At 37.2% G+C, this 22,866-nt stretch overlaps 1 protein-coding gene across 1 annotated transcript in view; it reads left to right on the top strand.

Annotated features, from left to right (window-relative positions):
• LOC118006335 (complement component C9-like) overlaps nucleotides 1-15,212 on the top strand; it is a 53,142-nt gene extending 37,930 nt beyond the window's left edge. Inside the window, exons 9-11 of the mRNA XM_034998953.1 lie at nucleotides 1,394-1,572; nucleotides 9,823-10,048; nucleotides 14,567-15,212. Of these exons, the coding sequence (XP_034854844.1) occupies nucleotides 1,394-1,572; nucleotides 9,823-10,047 (404 nt within the window). The 3' untranslated portion in view covers nucleotide 10,048; nucleotides 14,567-15,212. The remainder of the gene's footprint in view (nucleotides 1-1,393; nucleotides 1,573-9,822; nucleotides 10,049-14,566) is intronic.
• Nucleotides 15,213-22,866: the final 7,654 nt, after the last annotated feature.

Here is a 22,866-nt window from a genome sequence, read left to right as displayed (position 1 = left end):
ATCTCCTTTTTTCTCCCCAATTTTAACACAGCTTCTGAATAGGCTAGTGGCAGGACCCTGTGTGACCTTTAAGAAAGGAGAAGACCAAAACCATTCCACTAACTCAGCCTTCCACCTGACTCAAAACCCCCAATCCACCTTCATCTAATGAGTCAAAAGGTACAAACTTCCAGTTATGAGATAAATAAATACTGGGGACGTAATATACAACAAGATGACTAGTTAACAGTACCATGTGATATGTTTGAAAGTAATTAAGAGAGTAGATACTAAAATTTTTCATCCCAGGAAAAAATAAAGTTTTTGTAAACTCTATGAGGTGATGCGTGTTTACTAAACTTATTGTGGTAATCATTTTGCAATATATGTGTATGTCAAGTCATTAAGCTGTACACCTTAAACTTTTACAGTGTGTCAATATATCTCAATAAAACTGAGGGGAAAAGAAATCCCAATTTATCCTTAACATTCAATCAGTGCATAACCTTTTTAAGAACATAAATATCTTTGGTAAAAATGTTGCTTGTGTTGGTAATATTTAGCAGATTTACAAGCATGAGGTAGTTCTGGAGTTCTCAGTTTTTACTCTAATCTAATCTGAGAGTATTTTCAGACATACAAATGGTTGAGGCTCACCTCTAAAGAATCAAATGATAGTGGGGAGGCAGACAGAAGAAAGCCTGATATTTTTAAAAGCATACCAACGGCTAACGTGTGGCCATGATTGGAAACCATTGATGAAGTGCAAAGAAAACTGAACTTGCCATAAAATGTCCTAATTTCAATATTTACCCCTTAAGCTAGTCTTGGGCTAGTCACTCCACCTGTCTGAGTCTCAGTTTTCTCATTTATAAAAATGAAAAATGATAAACAAAAACTCCTTAAAATTCCTTTCCAGTTTGAAAAATTTACAACTCTGTAAGATTCACAAATTTTGTTAAAGGTGGTTTAGTCTGGAGAGATCGAAGGAGAGAGATAAGTAGGAATGTGGGATGGAAAGAATTTTGCTTTTCACCTGATTCTTTTTTATATGCTTTGATTTTTCATAATATTAAAATAGTTTAAAACAAACCTATATAAAATGTAATTATGAAGGTAAGTCTGAAACAAAAAATGTATAGTGTAGCCCAAAGTCATGTGTGCATGTGCATAAGTGATGAACTTGGAATCATTAATGTATCTCAATTGTCATATTGTTTTTATTTTTTTAAGACAATTAAAGTCTTCCATTGGCTACCCATAAAAATTGGTCTTGGAGATTTGGGGTAAAAAAAATTACATAAATAAAATTCAATAAATATACTAGATGATACTTTATGAAAGGGTTCAATAAATATTAATCAAATGTCACAGAACTATAAATGCTTCACTTATATCCTCTTTCTCTTCTCAGTAAACATCAGTCGTGATGGCATCATAGATGACGTTATTTCACTCGTAAGAGGAGGGACCCAAAAATATACATATGAACTGAAAGAGAAGCTTCTCAAAGGAGCCAAGACGGTTGATACGACTGACTTTGTAAATTGGGCCACTTCCTTAAATGATGCTCCAGTGCTCATAAACCAAAAAGTAAGGAATGTTTATTTTCAAATAGGAGATTTTTACATTTTCTTATTCAATGTAACTGTGGGTTCAGATGAAGTTAACTTCATCTGAAAGAGATGTGAGCATTCCAACGCACCGCTATCTCATCCCCGGAAAGAAGCAGGACAGAGAGGAGAGGCATGACCTGTGGCCTCACACCAACCCAGGCTGAGTTCTGATCTCTGTCCTCTGAACATGTAAAGTTCTCTGACCTCTGCAACCCTACACTTTCCAGAGCTTCATGTTTATTTTGAGGATTCGGTAGCATTGTTTGCATAGAGCCTCTCGCACAGACTGGCACAAAATTGGTGCCCAAGAATTGTCAGTTCTCTTCCATCTGCCCCTGGTTGTCCCTTGCTTTCAGGGGGCATCATAGCACCACTTCCAACACAGGAGAATCAGAAGGGCCTTCATGAAAGGGAAGTTCATAAGGTCTCAGAAAATAAGACCAAGGGTGAGTAGTTCTTAGGGTCCAGAAATTCTTTCTTTTTTGTATCTTGATTATAGTCTTCAGTTTATAAACCCATTAGTCCTTATTTCCAGGAGAAACAAACTGCATTGTAATTGTAAAGATATAAATGCTAGTCTCATTTAGCCCCATCACTCTCTCCCCAAACTTAGTGGAAAGGGTATGTGTTTTCCTTTATTCCTTATTTGTTTTCCTACTTCCTTTTATAGGTTTCAATTTTCCCTGTAGGTTTCACAATTCTCCCTTGGGTCAGATTTATCTTTGATGACCCTCAACTTCAGTTTGATTAACTTGAGTTACAGTCATTTGGGATTTTGATAGGACTATTCTAGTTTGAATAGTCCTATCAAAAGTCCTATCATAGTTTGATAGGACTATCCAATAAAGGCTATTGGAAATTTTTATTCCTTCACCCCCTTTTGTTGTCTTTAAAGAGTGAGTGAAGCTACCAAAACCATCACATTTATATGAGGGCAGAACTAAGAAACTGGAAAATTGTAATCTACTTTCCCTTTAAGTCATAGAAACCTAGCCATTTATAGATATGCTAACATATCTATGAAACTTCAAATATTTTGTCCCAAAAGTAGGACAAACAGGGGAAAAAAGTTGGCCAAATTAACGTGTCTATATACGAAATTCAAGTCTTTTTTTTTTTTTAAGATTTTATTTATTTATTTGAGAGAGAGAGAGAGAAAGCATGAGGAGGGGGAGTGGCAGAAGGAGAAGTAGGCTCCACTGAGCAGGGAGTCTGATGTGGGGCTCCATCCCAGGACTCTGGGGTCATGACCTGAGCCAAAGGCAGATGCTTAACCGACTGAGCCACCCAGGTACCCACCCCCAAAAAAGGTACCCTTTTATTTTATTATGTTTAAATCACATTTAAATTCATTATTTTGAACTCAGTAAAAATAAATCTATGTCAGAAAATCTTAAATAAAAAAGAATTCATTTAGAAAGATGTTTATATCCACATGGATACTTAAACTGGCTTGTCTTCTCATCCCGACAAAGGAAGTTCAGCTGTCCTTGTAGAGATCCAAGATTGTTCTCTGAGAAGGTCTTAATCATCATCTACCATAATCTAGAGCCAATTTAAAAAATCTCAAGTAAATAAAACATCTGCCTAAGATTTACTACTAGATTTGCCAGAACTATTCAAAGACTTTAATCAACTCTGTTTGGACAGTCCCACTGGCTGGATGCAAAATATAGTTTATCTTATCTTCAAGGGCAACTATTGATCTCCAGATTTTTAGATTAGTAGGCAGTCCATCTAAACTACCTGTATAAGTTTCTTTCTTTACATATTGGAAGCCTGGGCTTTTCATATGAATGTTCTACCTAAGAAAATGACAACTACAGTAAGTCACCCAGGGACCACTTTTAAAAATGTATCTTCTTATAGAAGTGCAGAAAATAGTAGAATACTATGTGTTTTATTGACTTTGTGTGACTTTTAAATCCCTAAAGAATATGATATATAGTCTGGTTTGACCTCAAAATAGATTGCAACTTATTTTGATTTTATAAATCCAGTAGAAGTGTTTTTCTGGTTTAGAAGCTATTCCATGAGGTAATTAAACAATCTATAATCACCAATTAATTCTTTGGTAAGTTGAAGCATTCTCTTATCTATGGATGACATGTTCAAACACCAGGGATGGTCTTAATATTAAAATAGTTGACGCTTCTATTTAATTATTTAAAGAATTGGTGAAATCTCTCCCCACCTACATGAAACTATTAACTGGTTTATGTTTAATCCTCTGAGCAAATTAAATCCATTATCTAGGTATTTACGTTACAAATAGCTTATCTTGGAGAAAACACTAGGAAGTTATAACACTCTAAAGAATTTTACAGAGATTTTCTAAGTAAGACAGTTATTATATACAACATAACATAGCATAACATATTTTTCCATGCTAAAGTAACTAAGAAAAAATAAAATAAAAACTATGAAAAATAAAAATAAAAATAACCTTGTGGCTCTGATTCTTGCTTTGCCTGCATGCTTTAGCAGACCCCAAACCTCTTCTTGAGGAATGTGTTAACCCAGCCCAAGAATTTTTCCTCCACCCTTCATGCAGAGATAGGGCCTCTCCTTCAGTATTAACTTTTGTCAGAGCTTCAGTTTTCATGAAAGTATATTAATTCTATTTCCAGCTTGCCTGAATGTTAACACAACATTTCTACATTTCAGCTCAACAGATAGCTGAACTTGGTTTCTTCTTAAGCTTATTGCTACAAACTAGTTATAAAAACGTCAGCTGAGGAAATTACATTTATTAATGATGGCCTGAGATATCTAAAGTGTATTATTTCCTCTAGAGCAAAGCAGCAGAGATCAGTATAGCTAGCGTAGAGCAAGTTGGCTTCCTGTAAAGTTCCATTTTGGCATTTTAAAAACCAAAGTTATGTAACTCACTGATTTATTTACTAAAAGGATGTTACATAATACTAATGTCTCCTTTATGAGAACTCACAGGAGATACTACTCTTTAATCTCAGTTTTAAGGATCATTTTGTGTCTCTTGGGAATCATGTAAATATTTCTTACAGGCATGTGACCATTACAGTCAGTTGTCTTACTCAATGCACTAGAAAATATACCCAAATTTGTGACCCAACTCATGCCAGTGGGGGGGGGTCCTCCTGGCATGAATTTTGTGTTGCTTTTTGCCTTCATCTTGCCTTTTCCATCCTCTCTTCTCCCTTTCTCATTTCCCTCAACCAACTTTATGTACCTACGTGTCAAGCTATATTAAGCTCTTTCTGGATCAACTTGAGACATAATGAACTATTTACCTACCATTTTTGTTATATCGTGCAACTGTTAGCAGTGATGCACCGGATGTTAAAGAGCATAAGTATTTTAAAGAGCTGGAGTACCAGTGCTCTGTTCTGTAGTCATTACAGTTATAAAGACATGGCAAAAATCATTCTGAACTCTCTTGTATAGGGATGAAAATAACACTCCTTCTATCAACAAACTGGATTTGGCACATAGTTTAATTAGTTTGGAAGCCTGTGAGAAACCTCAATGTACTTCATATTAAATTATATTTCCATTTATTTGTATGTTGGCAAGTTTCGTGACAGATTACATCCACTGCAAATATATCTACAAATGGTAGAAAGATAGAGTTAGCTAGGATAGGAGAAAAATTAGAGCTGTTTTCTTAATTAGCAAAGAGCTAAAGTTCATCAGAAAAAGATGTGGCTCTTCAGGAACACTTCCCGAAGTACATTTTAATTGTTCTTTGTCTTCTTGTGGGACTTTTGCCTCCAGGGTTTGAGGCTCCTCTCAGACCTCGGTCACTAAATGACCTTCGTCTTTATCTCTTGGAACACTGTTTATGCATTTCGTCCACACTGTAGTTTCTCCATGACCCTCTATTCCTGTATCTTAGATTATCTGGCCTTGACTTTCTTTTGAAGGGTAAAACAAGATGAACTTCTTTTCCTAAAAATCACAATAACTCCATCACATGCTTATGCCGTTCGTGCCAATGTGGCAACGTGGGTAAGAGGCTACTTTCTTCCAAATAAATAGGACATCGTTGAAATCTAAATCTTATATACTAACTCATAAAACAGTGTGTGCTGGTGAACATTTGTGTGGACTGTGGAAGTTTTTGGTATATTTTGGATATGAACCTATTCTCACTTAAAAGTATTATAAATGTTTTCTTTCACCTGAGGATTTTCACCCTTTATGATACTTTTTTTATAACAGATGTTCTCTCGTTCAGTTTTTATTTTGAAATAATTTTAGACTTACTGTAAAATTGCATAAATAGTGCAGACAGTAAAACTACAAAAATTGAACAGAGTTCACATACACCCTATAAACCAGCAGCCCCGAATGTTAACAACTTACATAACCATCATACATTTGATCAAAATCAGAAAAGTAACATTGTCTAACCCACAGACCTTATTTAATTTTCACCAGTTTTTCTCCTAATATCCTTTTTCTGTTCCGAGATCCAATCAAAATCCCACAATGCAATTAGTTCTCATGTCCCCTTAGTTTCCTCCATCCTGGGACAGTTTCTCAGACTTTTCTCGTCTTTCATGACCTTGACATGTTTTGATAGGTTTTGGCCATCTATTATGTCAAATGTCTCTCAATTTAGGCTTAGAGAAGACCAAAGTTATGCATTTTGGCGAGAATGCCACGGAAGTGATGTTGTGTCCTTTTCAGTACATCATGTCAGGAATTATAATGTTGATTTTTTTTTTATTTTGATGTATTCAAATATGTATTTCTTTCCATTATAGTTAGTACTGTTGTGTCTTATTTAAAATCTTTCCTTACTTCAAGATTTATTGTTTTGCTTTTACTTTTTGATCTACAATCAATCTAGATTTTTTTTTATGAGTGATAGAAGTTTCGAGGTCATCTTTTAAAAAAATCTCCTATGAATATCTCATTGTTCTAGAACAATTTATATTATTGATTGTATCTATTAAAGTCAAATATCAGTCTACTTTCAAAGTACTATGGCTGTTTACTGAGATGATTTGAAGATTTGGGGCTCCTGGCTAGCTCAGTGGGTAGAGCATGCACACTTGATCTCTGGGTTGTGGGTTTGAACCCCATGTTGGGTGGAGAGATGATTTAAAAATAAAATCTTAAGAAAAAAATGATTTTAAGATTTACTCCATTGCCTTTGTTTTTTGGCAATTTTACTCTGCTAGGCCTAGGTGTGAAACGAAAAAATTGTAACCTTGCTTCTCATTCCCAGGGTACCTTCTTGTCTTTCACAGGCTTGTTTTCTTCTCAGCCACTAGTTCTTCAAATACTGCTTCTTAAATATTCTCTCCTTCTGGGACTCAAATTATATGGATCTTTCACTTTCTCACTCTGTCTTTTATGTTTTCCTACCCTCTTTTTGTATTTCCCAATCCTTATCTCTTTATGGCTCCTTGTCAGTGCTTTCTCCTGACCTATATTCCAGTTCATTAACTGCTTCGTTGTATCATAGCTGCTGTGTAACTGGAATATTATAATATCTAGGTATAATAGTTCTATTTGTTTATTTGTTCCAAATCTCCTGTTTTAAAAGATAATTTCCAGTTTCCTGCTAAAATTGTTGATCTCTTCTTTTATCCCCCTGCTCATGTAAACATAGTTCTTTAAAAGTCTGGTCAATCGAATCGTGGCATCCTCCCAGCTCTGCTTCTAGTTTCTAGCATTCCTACTGGTTCTCATTCATGTTGCCTGGTTTCCCTGGGTACCTACTTATTTTTATTGGGGGCTGGATACTATACTTTAAAAATTGTTCTAGGAATAGCTTGAGGCCTGGGATGATTTTATTTTCCTCCAAAGAAAATATGTATTTATATCTGGAATGTTTCTGGGGTTACAATGATTCAAGATTGTTGGGGGCTTTTTCTAACTTATTTTTATTTTTTAAGTAGGCTCCAGGCCCAGCGTGGAGCCCAATGAGGGGCTTGAACTCACAGCCCTGAGATCAAGACCTGAGCCCAAATCAAGAGTCAGATGCTTAACCGACTGAGCCACCCAGGCACCCCCAAGATTATTCTAATGCAAACCAGACTGCAGTCTTTGCCAGAGCTACCCCACTTCCAATTCCCTCTTACTTCTGGGGCTGTAGTCTTTTGTGTCCCAACCCAAAGCATGGCTTGTTTTCCTTTGCTGTCCCTGAATACCAACCTTCTTTTCCCAGCCCAGTAATTTGTGCTCCTTTACCTCAGCCCCTCTGCTGCTTGTTTCCAAATTAGGAAATGTGTCAAGGGAACTGTGGCCCAAAAACACTAGGCTCACCTCACTGCATTTCCACCACCTCCCAGATCTTAGCCTAGTAAGTTTTACCTCGTTAGTTCTCCAGGACCTTCAAGCAGATTTTTTTTTTTTAAAGATTTTATTTATTTATTTGACAGAGAGAGACATAGCGAGAGAGGGAACACAAGCAGGGGGAGTGGGAGAGGGAGAAGAAGGCTTCCCGCTGAGCAGGGAGTCCATTGCGGGGCTCCATCCCAGGACCCTGGGATCATGACCTGAGCCAAAGGCAGATGCTTAACGACTGAGCCACCCAGGTGCCCCTTCAAGCAGATTTTTAATTTTGGTTTATTTGTTCAGCTTTTGTCATTGTCCTCAGAGGAAAAAAAAATCAGTTGACATTGTTTAATCCATCATTACTCTTATGCAGGAATTTGTGGTATATTTTTTTTATCTCCTCTTTCTTGAGTCTTTGGATTCCAATTTCTTTTAAATTTTGTGGCCTCCTGTTTCAAAGTGCTCTGCCGCTCAAGGGTCTCAATTTCTAATGACATACTTACTCAAATAGCTCTTATATAGACACATGATACACACTTTCAATATATGTTATGGTTTATACACCATAAGAACTTTTTGAATTCTCTATGGACTGGAATATTCTTCTTTCTGGCCCTCAAATCTCAACTTAAGGGTCATTTTCTCAGGGAAGCCTTTCCAAGCTTCCCTGCATCAGTTGTAACAACTATGTATCTTACTCCAGGAATTTAAGTGTGCAGAATAAATCATTTTACTTCATTTTCTTTAAGTCTAAGTTTGACATTGAGATACCTTCATACTGCTAGAAAATTCATCCTTTATTCATGTGTCAGATGGGTTTCAGGGAGATCTTTCCTTGTTGCCCAACTTAATACAAGAACGTCTGTTGGGAATTGGGAATATGATATGTATAAATACTTAGTCCATGGTGGTGGTAACCTCATTGTTCAAACTCACATGTTCACTGGATCCGTGGTCCTTGATATGGACCTTGATATGGACCTAGCTTCCCTAGGGGCACGCCACAGATCCTGCTACTTCCTAAAATAGCTGCCAGAGATCTAGTTATGATTTCTTGCTACTTAAGAGACGTACTAATTCTGGAAGAAACTCCTCCCTCAGTGGCATTCTTCTTACACTTCTTCTCCCTGCAAAACTTTCTCAGTGAGTTCAGGCTTTTTGGGGGGTGTGGGGGAGAAGGTCAGTAAAGAATTTGCCTTTAGGGGCTTTCTGATCTTGGTCTTGCACACAAACCCCCACTCCAGCAAGAGATATCGAGCACCTGGCTAGCTGCTGGAAGAGAAGAGGAGCGGAAAAGTCAGCAAAAACAATTCGAAAAATAATGTTAATACATGATCCTGAGAAAAGTTTAAATCCATAGTTGTGCATTTTTAAAACATGTGTACCCATCCCATATAGCACCTACCATAGTTTCCATTTTAATTTTATCTGTATGATTATTTTAATATCTGTCTTCTTACTTCCATAATGTGATCTCCATGATCACAGACATCATGCCTAGTTTTGGTCACTACTATAGTCTTTTTTTTTCTTTTAGATTTGTTTATTTATTTGAGAGAGAGAGTGGGGGGAGGGGCAGAGGGAGAGGGAGAATCTCAGACTCTCCACTGAGCATGGAGCCCTACTCCGGGTTCTATCTCATGACACATGAGATCGTGGCCTGAGCCGAAACTGAGTCAGAGGCTCAACCAACTGAGCCACCCAGGCACCCCAATCTGATTATTTTAGTATCAGTCTTCTTATCTCTGTAATGTGATCTCCATGATCACAGAGATCATGCCTTGTTTTGATCACTACTATAGTCTTAAAAGCTAACATCGTATCTGCCAATACCAGTCATTAAATAAGCCTTTGTTGAATTAATGAATTCATAAACAACTAATCCAATGAATGGTATTGCACAAGCTCCATCAGTAGAAAAAGTCCTGAAATTAAATGGTTTGCTTTCTTGTAGCTATCTCCTATATATAATCTGGTTCCAGTTAAAATAAAAGACGCACATCTAAAGAAACAAAATTTGGAAAATGCCATTGAAGATTACCTCAATGAATTCAGTGCGAGAAAATGTGACCCATGCCAAAATGGAGGTACCGTGATTCTGCTGGAGGGAGAATGTCTGTGTTCCTGCCCCATCACATTTACGGGGATTGCCTGTGAAACCAGTAAACGAAAAACTTAAGGTGAGAACAACTTATGATATATTATTAGGGACAAAACTGTGCATTTTGAGGTTATTTAATTTGAAAATTATCTCTTGAATTAATTTGTATGAAACTTCTAGATTATCAATGTAAAGAGAGGAGAAAAACTGAATGAATAATGAAAATGGACAAATCAGACTTTATATATCATTGAGCATGCAATTTTATATCTTCTACCTCTGCATTTAAACAGAACTATGAAAAAAAATTTTTAATTGTTAATGATTGACCCCTGAACAACATGGGTTTGAACTGCATGGGTCCACTTAGATGTGAATTTTTTACAGTAGTATTGTAAATGTAGTTTCTCTTCCTTATTATTTTCTTAATAACATTTTCTTTTCTCTAGCTTACTTTATTGTAAGAATACACTATATAACACTTTTAACATACAAAATATGTGTTAATCAACTATATTAGCAGTAAGGCTTCTAGGCAAGAGGAGGCTATTAGTAGTTAAGTTTTAGTGGAGTCAAAAGTTCTACATAGATTTTCAACTCTGCAGGGGTCAGTGCCCCTCACCCCCACGTTGTTCAAGGGTCAACTGTAATTTTTTTAAGCAAGTAAGCAAAATTCCTAATCTCTCTAAAATTTTTATATATTTTCCCGAGAATGTTTTCTTCACATGTTCTTATAAATACCCTTGAATAAGATGCACTTCAAAGTTGAATCCCTAAGACCTATGTCTTTTAGGTTCACTTTTTCAGATTGCAGGAAACAGATAGGGATAATAACAACAGTCTCCACAATTTCAGATGGCATTTATGAAGATCTGAAATATCATTTATCATTGTTAAACATACAAACCCTCTCAAGGTGTTCAAAAACTGTTGTAGCAACCTAATTACCTTGTTGTTAATACCAGAATGACGCTACCACTGTCATGACTCCGTTTATCACGTCCTTTATCCCCTCTGCTTCTACTGCTTCTATCTTTTCCCAATGCCTCCTGCATTCAAAATTCCCTAAGACTCTGTAGGGGATGTCATGGTGTACAGCCCAGATCTCCCTTCAGGACCAAGGACCCATCCCCCCACCTCCTAGGAGTGTTACCTGCTGACATTTCACACAACAATTCTCTTCAGGATCGTCCTGTAACAAGGAAGCGACCACACCCAAGGTTATGCTCCCAGCCTGAGGGAGGCTTGTATCTGATAACTGGTCAGTGTGGTTGGTATTTGATGAACAAGCCCTCTGAAGCACCACCTAGCTTCACAGCTCCCCATGTGATTTGCTGAAGCCTCTGTTGCAAGAACATCACAATTGAGCTTCCCCTTATTCCTAATTTTGCTTTCCACACTCCTCACAGATTTTTTTCCCAAGAACAAACACTAATAAATACGCTGCATACAAACTCAGATCCTCAGAGTCTATATCCAAGGGAATGCTATCTGCTACAGAGTCTGATTGGGTCAATTGAGTCTTATTCCATCATCCAGTACATAGTGTTCCTAAAACAGGAGGAGTTTCTAACGATAGTGTAAACTCCTGGTCTTCCTTATGTCTGTTTTGTATATAGAGGACTTTTGCCAAGGTGCTGACTTTTGTGCCAAATGGATATGGCCACAGTAGCAGGGTCAGTTACCTAAAACATGATTTTTATGTGTTTGCTTTAATTAAAAACAAAAACTAGACCGAAGGTGCTTGGGACTCATGAACCTGCAGTAAGGTAACACATGTAAAAGACTAACTTGAATTTGGGGAAAGAGTTCAAAAACTATTTGGTATTATTATCATTGATGCCTCTTTCCACATCTTCTTTTTTATATGCAGGCAAATAAGAAAAAAACACATATATTTAGATAGATATATGATAGACAGAGAGAAAGAGAGAGAGAGAGAGGTCCTTCCTTCCTCATTTTTGTTCTTTACCCAATGGTAGTAAAGTATATACATTGATCCATCTGGCTTTTATCACTTATAATAAATCTTAAAGATCTTTCTTTATTATTTATTTATTATTAATTATTCAATTTATTTAAACTAAACCAAAAACAGTTCACCCATTTCTCCCACCCCACCCCCACCTCTCACAACCACCATCTATTCTCTGTATCTATATGAGTTTTGTGTTTTGTTTGTTTTTCTGTTTTTTTAGATTCCACATATAAGAGAGATCATACAGTATTTCTCTTTCTCTGTATGATTTATTTCATTTAGCACGATGCCCTTAAGGTCCATATATGTCATTCTTTTTTGTGGCTGAATATTCCATTGTGTGTATATACCACAGTTTCTTTATCCATTTATCCATTGATGGACTCTTAGGTTGCTTCCTGTCTTGGCTATTGTAAAAAATGCTGCAGTAAACATAGGGTTACATATATCTTTTTGAGTTAGTATTTTCATTTTCTTCAGCTAAATACCCAGAAGTGGAATTGGAGGATCATATAGTAGTTCTATTTTTTTATTTTTTTTAGGAACCTCCATAACATTTTCCATAGCCGCTGCCCCAATTTACATCCCCACCAATAGTGCACATGGGTTCACTAACACTTATTTCTTGTCACATCCTCACTAACACTTGTTATTTCTTGTCTTTTTGATAATAGCTATTCTAACAGGTGTGAGGTGATATCTCATTGTGGTTGTGATTTGCATTTTTCTGATGATTAGTGATGTTGAGCATCTTTCATGTACCTATTGACCATCTGTACATCTTTTTTTGAGAAATGTCTATTCAGATCTTCTGCCCATTCTTTAATCAAATTATTTGTTTGCTATTGAGTTGTATGAGTTCTTTATATATTTTGCATATTAGCCACTTATCAGATCTATGGTTTGCAAATATTTTGTCCCATTCGGTAGGTTGCCTTTTCATTTTTTGATGATTTCCTTTGCTGTGTAGAAGCTTTTGAGTTTGATGTAGTCCCACTTGTTTATTTTTACTTTTTTTGCTTTTGCTTTTGGTGTCAGATTCAAAAAGTCATTGCTAAGACCTGGGTCAAAGAGTTTACTACCTGTTTTCTTCTAAGAGCTTTATGGTTTCAGATCTTACGTTCAAGACCTTAATCTATTTTTAATTAATCCTAGCCTACTGTACTATTTTCCTACTTTTATCTCTTTGAATATATGAAACATGTTCATTTGGGAGTCTCTCTTAATTTGCTCCCCAATATATATTTTCTGCACTGCAATTGTTTTGTCTATTAAGTGTACTAACTCATTCTCATGGCATTTTTTTCTAACTGTGTACTTAGTAATTTCTTATTACAGGCTTAATCCTCAGGGGAAATTGTTTCCTGTGGGAATTCTGTTACTCTGAGTATTCTAAGGGTTAATTTGTTTCTTGAGAGGTCCTGTTGTTTTCATTCATTTTGCAACAGTTTTTTAATGTAAATTTCTTGGTTCAGTTTCCACATTTTGTGTTTCATGGATAATGAAGATCAAGTTCCCTCCACCTATCTACATAGTAACTTTAAGGACGCTAGCATCTTCTGGTTGACTTTTCACACCTGACTCAGGATGGTCCACCAGAAATCTTTCTTTTTTTAAAAGATTTTATTTATTTATTTGACAGAGAGAGACACAGCGAGAGAGGGAACACAAGCAGGGGGAGTGGGAGAGGGAGAAGCAGGCTCCCTGCAGAGCAGGGAGCCCGATGTGGGACTCGATCCCAGGACCCTGGGATCATGACCTGAGCCGAAGGCAGTCGCTCAACCCACTGAGCCACCCAGGCGCCCCAGAAATCTTTCTTGATGAAATCTTTCTTGCTGAATCTTTCTCTCAAGGAATCTCTTCCAGACATCCAATTTTCTGCAAAATGTTCAGTTCCAATGTCCCATTTAGGTTGGACATGCCCCCATCATGAGATTGAAAACCTTAAACATCACCTTTTTTAACATACTATTTACTTAAAGTAGAATGCTCTCCAACTTTCTCCTCCTTCAACCAATCCAAGCCCCCTCTCCTTTATTCCCCTTGTGTGTTTCTACTCCTTCCACACCAGTGTTTCTCAACCTAATGCTCTCTAGATTACCTGGTTAGCTTCTTTAAAAAGGCCAAAAAGAAAAATAAAACAGATGTCCATCCATGCCAGTTAAACCAAAACCTTTGTGGTGGATCCTTCCTGGGGCATGATTCTTTTTTTTTTTTTTTTTTTCTTTTCCTCTTCTCCTCCTCCCCCTCCCCTTTTCTCATTCTTTGGTTACTCTAATCATGGAAAACCTTCCTTCTGGACCCAGAACAATTAACATCTCTTCAGTGAAATCTTCTCCAATTTCTCCATGAATCAGTTCTCTGTCTATGCTTCCTGAGCACTTTTCCCTCTGCTTTTCCAGAACTAATGACATTTCATCTTTCTACACAAGAGAATATCCCTCTAGTTTGGAAATGTGTCTCTTGTATCCTAAACCCCATTCTGTTCCCAGCCCCTAGAGAGTATCTGGTACATCATGATGCAATAGAATAAGGGGATAAATAAATAGATGGATGGATGGACCCAAAGTTGAAGTCTTATTAAATCATTAAGATTTGATAATCCTTTGTTTTCTCTAGGATTTCCAGCCAAAAAAACAATTAAGCTGTTGACTTCCTTGGGATCAAACAAAACTAAAAACCAAGACTTTCCAATTAAGGATCCTGCCCTTGGAGACAGTTCTTGTTGCCAAATGAAAAGCAACATGAACATCCTATTGGCCTCTGAAATCTCCACTCTCAGATCCACAAGGCTTCTTTTCCTCCTTAAACTCCTATGGTGTTTCCATTTTTTTATTCCTGAATGAGCAGTAGGCAGTACACTATGCTTTCTCCCATAGGCAATGCCAGTCTCTTGTTAACAAAATTAAATTAAAAAGAGAATGTTGGTTTTAAAAGTAATTGCCAAAGTGCTTTGTATGATTAATATATTCCACCAGTTTCATCACCCCAAGTCCATAACATGCAATTTCATTCTTGTGTATGTTGTTGCTTCTTGTTGGGTCATTCATTGGTACCTGCATGCATTCATTCAGCAAATACCTACTGAGTGCCTACTCCATGCATAGCACTCTGCTCTTGTTAGTCTTACCTCTCCAGTTTAACTCTGTTTCCAAAGGAATGAATGTATTGTATTTGTAACAAAAAACAATTAGGTTAAATCATGTGAAATTGCCTCTATTCAGTCATATTTTACAAAAAAAAAAAAAACACACACACAAACACAAAGACAAAAAAAACAAATAACCAGCAATTTCATATGGTCCAGCTTAATACCCAGTCTTATGAGGTAAGGCTACCCACATAAGAAAGTGATTAAAGGGGGTGCCCGGGTGGCTCAGTTGTTTAAGCATCTGCCTTTAGCTCAGGTCATGATCCCAGATCGAGCCCCACATTGGGCTCCCTGCTCAACAGGAAGCCCGCTTCTCCCTCTCCCTTTGCCTGCCACTCCCCCTGTTTGTGCTCTTTCTCTCTCTGTCAAATAAATAAATAAAATCTTAAAAAGAAAAGAAAGTGATTAAGGGAAGTGACTGTATGATTTTATCCATTAAATAGTGTGATACTTAAGGCCTCAAAGCTTTTGAAAAGGTCTGAGACTTCCCCTAAAAAAAAGACTCAAAATACCAAAGGAAAAAATGTAAAATCAAAATTAATAAATGTTTAATAAACATAAACAATATTATCATGTCAACTCCATTAATTGTTATTGTTAATAAACATTTCCTGCATTTATAAATAAATTTGTTCATTTTTCTCACTTCACACAAATTCAGAATGCACATAATTACTGAAAGATCACAGCAAATTATTTATTTGCAAACAATTTGAAAGCAAAATATTTAACGACAATTTTCAAGTTCTTTTTTAAACAACAAAGAAAAATGTTATTGGACATGGAATGCATTTTAATATGTTAGGTGTGATACGGAGATGGAGCTCTAAACATAGAAGTGCCGGCCTGGTCCTTTAGGATATGAAAGTAGCCCTGGGATATCAAAAGAATTCCTGTTCCCTGCCCCCAGAAACCTGGGTGAATCAAAAAGAATTCAGATCTGTTAAATGCATGCAAATACTGAACTCAGCTCTTAGACAATTCACTGTTGAGAGAGTCTCTGCTATAGAGCACCTGGACTAAGGGGACTTATCATAGTAAAAACTGAAAATTCCTTGCACTCTTTTGAATTATAACATCAAACAAGAAAAAAGCTGAGCCTCAACCAGACTCCCTATGGTCAGCTTAATGATTTGTCAGAACCCCTTCTACTGGAAATGGAGGGAAAGGTGCAGATTCACTGTTGACGGCCAGATCCTCCAACTTCCCTTCCCAAGTGACATATCTGGTAGAGCACTTCCAGCAGGGTGCACCACTGAGACACCAGAAATTGCCCAACAGGAATCAGCTCCTAGAAGAACATCTCTAAATCTAAACTGAGGAAGAATCAGGAGAAATTGGGGGAGATGAAGACCTCCGGGCTGCCAGGCCTTACCTGGCTCAGCCTGGCCTGTGGTTGTGAGAAAGCAGACTCCTGAGAAGGAAAGGGGTAGCTCGGTCCAGGCAGACGGGGCACGGTATATCCCCACCCCCGCATGCTCTCTGAGGGAGGCACACCACAAACTCAAGGAAAGAAACACGTGGGGAAAACAGTCCTCTGTCTCAGGCCATACATTCTGATGATTACCCTGAACCCTAGCCATTATCAAGAGGACCCCGAAAAGCTGGATGGGCATTCATATTCTCTTGGGCCTAATGGGAAAAGAAGCTTTGGTGAATCGCTAAGGTTTTCCCTTTTTATACTCAAAACTCAAGTAGCTTATTCATTCTACTGATCACCTGGTAGATAGCATTGTATACCTGGCAACTAATAAATGTTTGAGGTGTGGGTTGGCATCCTTACCCTGGCTTTACACCACTGTTTCCCCAGGGCCCTTTGGCTGGTATATGCAAGGGGACGCTGCATACAACAGCCCACAATAGCACTCTTGAGTTCATTTCCCAACAGTTATTTATGAAAATAACCCAAAGTGGTGGATAAGAAACTAGGCTCACCTTAGGTTTATTTAAAAAATAAATAAATAAAAGTATTCTCTCCTCAATCACACACAAGCACACTTACATAACAACTTCACAGGACAAACATCGATCTCTCTGCTCACCTCCAACTCCCCCCAACCGCTCCACCCCCACCTCATATTCATTACCACTACCACGCTAAGAGCAGTGAAATGATTCAAGATAAGGGAGTGATGTGGCTTTTTAACAAGAGACAAGTTACTAAACCCCCAAGCCCTAAGATATGCCCAGGGGTGATAATATTCCCTTCATAGAATTTTTGTGTTGATTTATCGATATAATGTATTTAATGACTTTGGCCTTTGTAGACAAACAATAAACAGTAGCTGTTACTATTGTTATTATGCAAAGCTATTGATATAAATCCTTCTGAATATGACTCTAATATTTGTGACATTTAAAAAAGCCAAAAAGATAAAATCTAAAAACTGAAAATAATGTTTTATGGCAGAATGGCTTAGTACTTTCCTCTAAATAGTGGGTTCAGTGACATTTTTTAGAGGAGTTATTTTTTTTATTGTGACAAAGTACCATTTTAACAATTTTTTTTTTTTTTTTTTTTTTTTTTTTTTGTAGAGAGGGAGCAGGGGAGGGGCAGAGGGAGAGGAAGAGAGAATCTCAAGCAGACTCCCCACTGAGTGTGGAGCCCAATTCAGGGCTTGGTCCCACAACCCTGAGATCATGACCTGAGCCGAAATCAAGAGGCGGATGTTTAATTGTCTGATCCACCCAGGTGCCCTCATCTTAACCATTTTTAAGTGTACAGTTCAGTGGCATTAAGTACATTTATATTGTTGTGCAACCATCACTACTACCCATCACAGAACTTTTTAATCATACCAAACTGAAATTCTGCACCTAGTAAAAAATAACTCTCCATTCCCTACTTCCCCAGCCCTGATAACCACTATTCTACTTTTGTCTCTGAATTTGACTATTTTAGGTTCCTTATATAAATGGAATCATAGAACATTTGTCCTTTTGCATCTATTTCATTTAGTGAATATCTTCCAGCATATATCAGAATTTCCCTATATACAACATACAATGTTATTCAGCCTTAAAAAGCAATGAAATATATATATTGATGTTATGTTTATATATTCAAGATATATATATCACATTTATATATATCACATTTTGTTTGTCCATTTCTCTGTTACTGGACACTTGAGTTGCTTCTACCTTTGGGCTGCAATGAACATGACTGTACAAATATATCTTTGAATCTCTGCTTTCACGTCTTTGGGGTATATACCCAGAAGTGGAGTTACTGGATCATAAGTTCAAATCTATGTTTAATTTTTTGAGGAACACAATACTGTTTTCCACAATAGTTGCACCATTTTACATTCCCATCAGCAATGAGCAAGGGCTCCAATGTCTCCACATCCTGGCCAACACTTGTTATTTTCTAGGTTTTTTAATAATAGCCATCCCAATGGATACAAAAGTGGTATCTCTTTGTGGTTTTGATTTACATTTCCCTAATGATGAGTGATTTTGAGCATCCTTTCATGTTTTTATTGGCCTTTTATATATCTTCTTTGGAGAAATATCTATGTAAGTCCTTTGCCTATTTTTTAATCAGGTTGTTCTTTGTTGTTGAGTTATAGGAATTCTTTATATATTTTGGATATTAATCCCTTATCATATATACAACTTACAAATATTTTCTCTGATTCTGGGGTTGCCTCTTTACTCTATTGATAGCATCCTTTAATGCACAAAAGTTTTTAATGTTGATGAAATCTAATTTACCTATTTTTTTCTTCTGTTTCTTGTGCTTGTGGTGTCCTATCCAAGAAGTCATTTGATCCGATGTCAATTTTGTCATGAAGCTTCTCCCCTGTGTGTCCTACTAGAAGTCTTATAGTTTTATTAGCTCTTATGTTTAGGTCTTTGATCATTTTGAGTTAATTTTTGGTATTGTACAAGGTAAGGCTCCAGCTTCATTCTTTTGCATTATGGATATCCAGTTTTCCCAGTATCATGTATAGATCTATAATAATTTTTAATCATGTGCTAGCTTATTAAAGGCTGTCAGCCTAGAAAGGATTAAAAAAAAAAAAAGAGGGTCAGGATGACTTGAATCATCTCATAAATTATGTTATAATAAATTTGTTTCATAGCTACATTATAGATACTCTGAAGACTTCCTATAACATTGCTAAGTAGTAGTATTGAGTTCCAAAAGGTACTATAGAATTTAAAATAGCAACATTTGCATTCTTCTGATCAAAAGAAAAATTGTCACTAGGTTACACCCAGGTATGGCTAATTTTATATTAGGTCATAGATAATTTTATATTTAGGTAGGCTTCTTGCCTGAAAAATCAGGGTATTTAAAAAAAGAAAGAAAAGAATGTAAGTCTTCACCACTATGTATCTTGTACTGAAATGGAAATATTCCTTTTTTAAAATTAAACAGACAACAAACTAGGAAAATGAGTATATTCATACTTGCAATTAGTTGGCAGTGGGAAAGAATAAGAACTCAAGAAATGGCAGAGAGATCCATTTTCCCCTTTGTCATCTTCTCTGAGTCTGTAAAATCCCAAGGCACATCTGTTTATTTTCCAACCTTTCTGGCCTAACCTTACTATTGGGAAGGAAACTGAGAAGGAAGGAAAGAGGAAGGATGGAAGGAAGGAAGGAAGGAAGGGGACAAAAGCAGAAATACATTTTTCACATATGACCTTTTCTTTTACTCGTTAAAGTACAAATTATTATTAACAAATTGTCAAGCCCAATGACCAACCCAATGAGAGTGTTTATTTTGATGATGTCAGTTAAACATCCTGGACTTGGAGATCTAGTGAGACAAAAAGATTACAACTTAGATTCTGCCTCTGAGAAGACCATATAAGGACCGAAGAGGTGAGAAGCCATGAAAAGAGAATAGCAAGAGCCATGAGTAGAAAACAGCAAGATTCAAGAGACCTTGCAGAGCCTTACAAGCTCCCCAAACCCCAAGAGATAGTAAGATAGAAATTATAGCCAAAAGAGCAAAAGAAAGTAATAAGTATATTAATAAATAACAGAATTCTATATGCTTTGTTCTTTGTCTCTTTGCTTTTCAAGTTAGTTGGTTTGATAAAAGACCCCTTAAATAAAGTTTAGATTATTTCTCCATTGTCCTGTCTCAGCAGTTCTTTTAGAGATCAGTAAATGCTTGCCTGGGGTTGGGTTTAACTTGTAAAGAAAATCGTTCCCTGCTTTCCATGAATTTAAAAACAATTTACTCATCCTGTTGAAATATAGTGGGAACTCTCCTGTTGGAGGATGAGTTCATTTTTTACTAAAGTTGATTAGTAAGTTATTTCTTCCAGGGGCTCCTGGGTGGCTTAGCCAATTAAGAGTCTGACTCTTGGTTTCAGCTCAGGTCATGATCTCAAGGTCATGGGATGGAGCCCTGCATCAGGCTCCATGCTGGGCATGGAGTCTGCTTGGGATTCTCTCCCTTTCCTTCTCTCTCCTCCACTGGCTCTCTTCCCGCTCACCCCCTCTCTCTCTAAAATAAATAAAATCTTTAAAAAAATAAATAAGTTATTTCTTCCAGAGCACTGATGTTCTGAATGGGTTAAGGCCTGCTTTCATCAAAAATATAAAGTACAAGAGCTGAAATCCACTCTGTTTTCAAAACAAAAAGTGAAAGAGAAATAAGGCAAACCAAGGAACTGCCCATTTCCTCTTGCACACCCTTTTTAAACATGCTTGTTTTTATCCTGCTTTCTTCCTGCTACTTTCCACTTGGCTATTCCATATCTATCCAAACAGGGAGACTAGAATTTCCTTGAATTTCTACGAATCTATTTTGTGAGTTTGAGTTCTTTGCTGGCGCAGTTCAATTGCATGCTGATAGAAAGAGACAAGTTTACCAAATAATGAAGTTTTAGCTGACGCTTTTCCCAGTTTGGAAACTCGAGGGGTCACTCCACATTTCTGTGCTTTAATTTCATCGTCAAAGGGCAGTAATGTAGTGGCCATCTCCTAGTATTTGATAATATTTTAGCCAAGAGTTCCTACAGCTTCTCATAAATAGTGGGTCTCAAGGGAGGCCGTACGCCTGCGGGCTCACTGTGCAAAAGGGTGTAATGTTTTTATCAGATTCTGAAAGGAACCCATGAGCCAAAAAAAAAAAGTTTAGAAAAATAAAAGTTGCTCTAGGATCTTAGGATGACAGAAGGAAGTATGCAAATTAATTCGCACTGGAAGAGTTTCAAATCTAGTTAGGGAGCCAAACTTAATGCAGCCGATACAATGGGAGAACCATAAAAGGCAAACATATCAAAGAGCTTCATTTGGTGGTGCAGTCTGCAGGCGTCCAGAAAAAGGGGGAGAAGAGGGAGTGCGCAGAAGAGAAGGCTTCCTGGAAGAGGTGAGACTCAACATCCCTCTGTTCTCCTATCTCTGGGGTCTTGCCCGGGGCATGTTAGCATTGGGCACATAAAGGAGGTGATCATTTGTTTCTTCTCTAAAATGTTAGCCATTTGGGAAATAAAGGTGAAATTATGTAAGAGTTTATAAGTCATTCTAACCCTCTATGCTAACCATTTTAACCAGGCTCCTTTTAAGACCCTGATAGATACAACACTGACAATGCTTTTAAATAATGCTCAGTAAGTAGTGTTACCTAAATTTTTATTAATGCTGTTTCCCTCCATCTTCTTGTCAATTGACTTTGAAAAATGAAGCTGGTTTCTGTGACCCACCCCACATCTTTGGGCCTCACTGTCTCCCCCTAGCGGTCACCGGTGAATACCAACATGGCGGACTCATTTTATCCTTGCCTGAACAAAAGCCGTTCCCTGGAATGCAAATTTAGGAAAAGAGAATGCATGCCCAAGTAGTTAAAGAATTCTAACGACTCTTGCATCCTCTCAGCTACTTCTCCCTTTCACTAGCAGGAATAATTGCAGTGCCCATACCAGGAAAATAGAACTTTATCTTCTTCAGAGGGTATCTCTATATTGTCTGTCATCTTTATTGCATTTCCTGTTTTGCCTTCCTGCTCAGGGGCTTATATACTTAACTGACTTCACAGGAAATATATCACATATGTGATATTTGAAATATATCTTAAGTAAAGTGATTACACTCCAAAAATAAAAACTCATTGGTGGATGATAAATTAGGATTGGGAGCTTGAGTCCTTACCTGTTTTCTCTTAGTCAAATTACTTCTTTTAAATATATATTTTTGACAGACTGCTGAATGTATGTCAGTAACAACTAAAAATTACCTTAAGTTTCATTTGGAAATAAGCACAAGTTGAAATGGAATGCAAATGAACGAATTCGAATGTATTCCGAGTTGTCTTAACCAGAGACTTATCTAGTCAGCTACATTGTTAATGGAAATTGCTAGATTTCTGCTCATGTTGTCATTTTTGTCCAACTTACTGGTACAGAGAGAAAAATCATAGAATGACCAAGAATAAGCAATTATTATGGACTGTCTGGTGAAAATATGTTGTTAAACTCAGTAGTAAACAGGACGCCTGGGTGGCTCAGTTGGTTAAGCGACTGACTTCGGCTCAGGTCATGATCCTGGAGTCCCGGGATCGAGTCCCGCATCGGGCTCCCTGCTCGGTAGGGAGTCTGCTTCTCCCTCTGACCCTCCTCCCTCTCATGCTCTCTGTCTCTCATTCTCTCTGTCTCAAATAAATAAATAAAATCTTAAAAAAAAAAAAAAAACTCAGTAGTAAACAATGTCAGAGTATCAGGGTTATTTCTACCTGCAAGCCTTGCCTGGTGATCTGTTCACCATCTTGCTGGCAGGAGTCATCTGCTCCTCCTTCTAGAGA

Source organism: Mirounga leonina, unplaced genomic scaffold, assembly GCF_011800145.1.
Source record: "Mirounga leonina isolate KUSES-001 unplaced genomic scaffold, KU_Mleo_1.0 Mir_96, whole genome shotgun sequence".
Classification (NCBI taxonomy): domain Eukaryota; kingdom Metazoa; phylum Chordata; class Mammalia; order Carnivora; family Phocidae; genus Mirounga; species Mirounga leonina.
The sequence above is the reverse complement of the archived record's forward strand: the minus strand, read 5'-3'. Positions and strand labels throughout refer to the sequence as shown.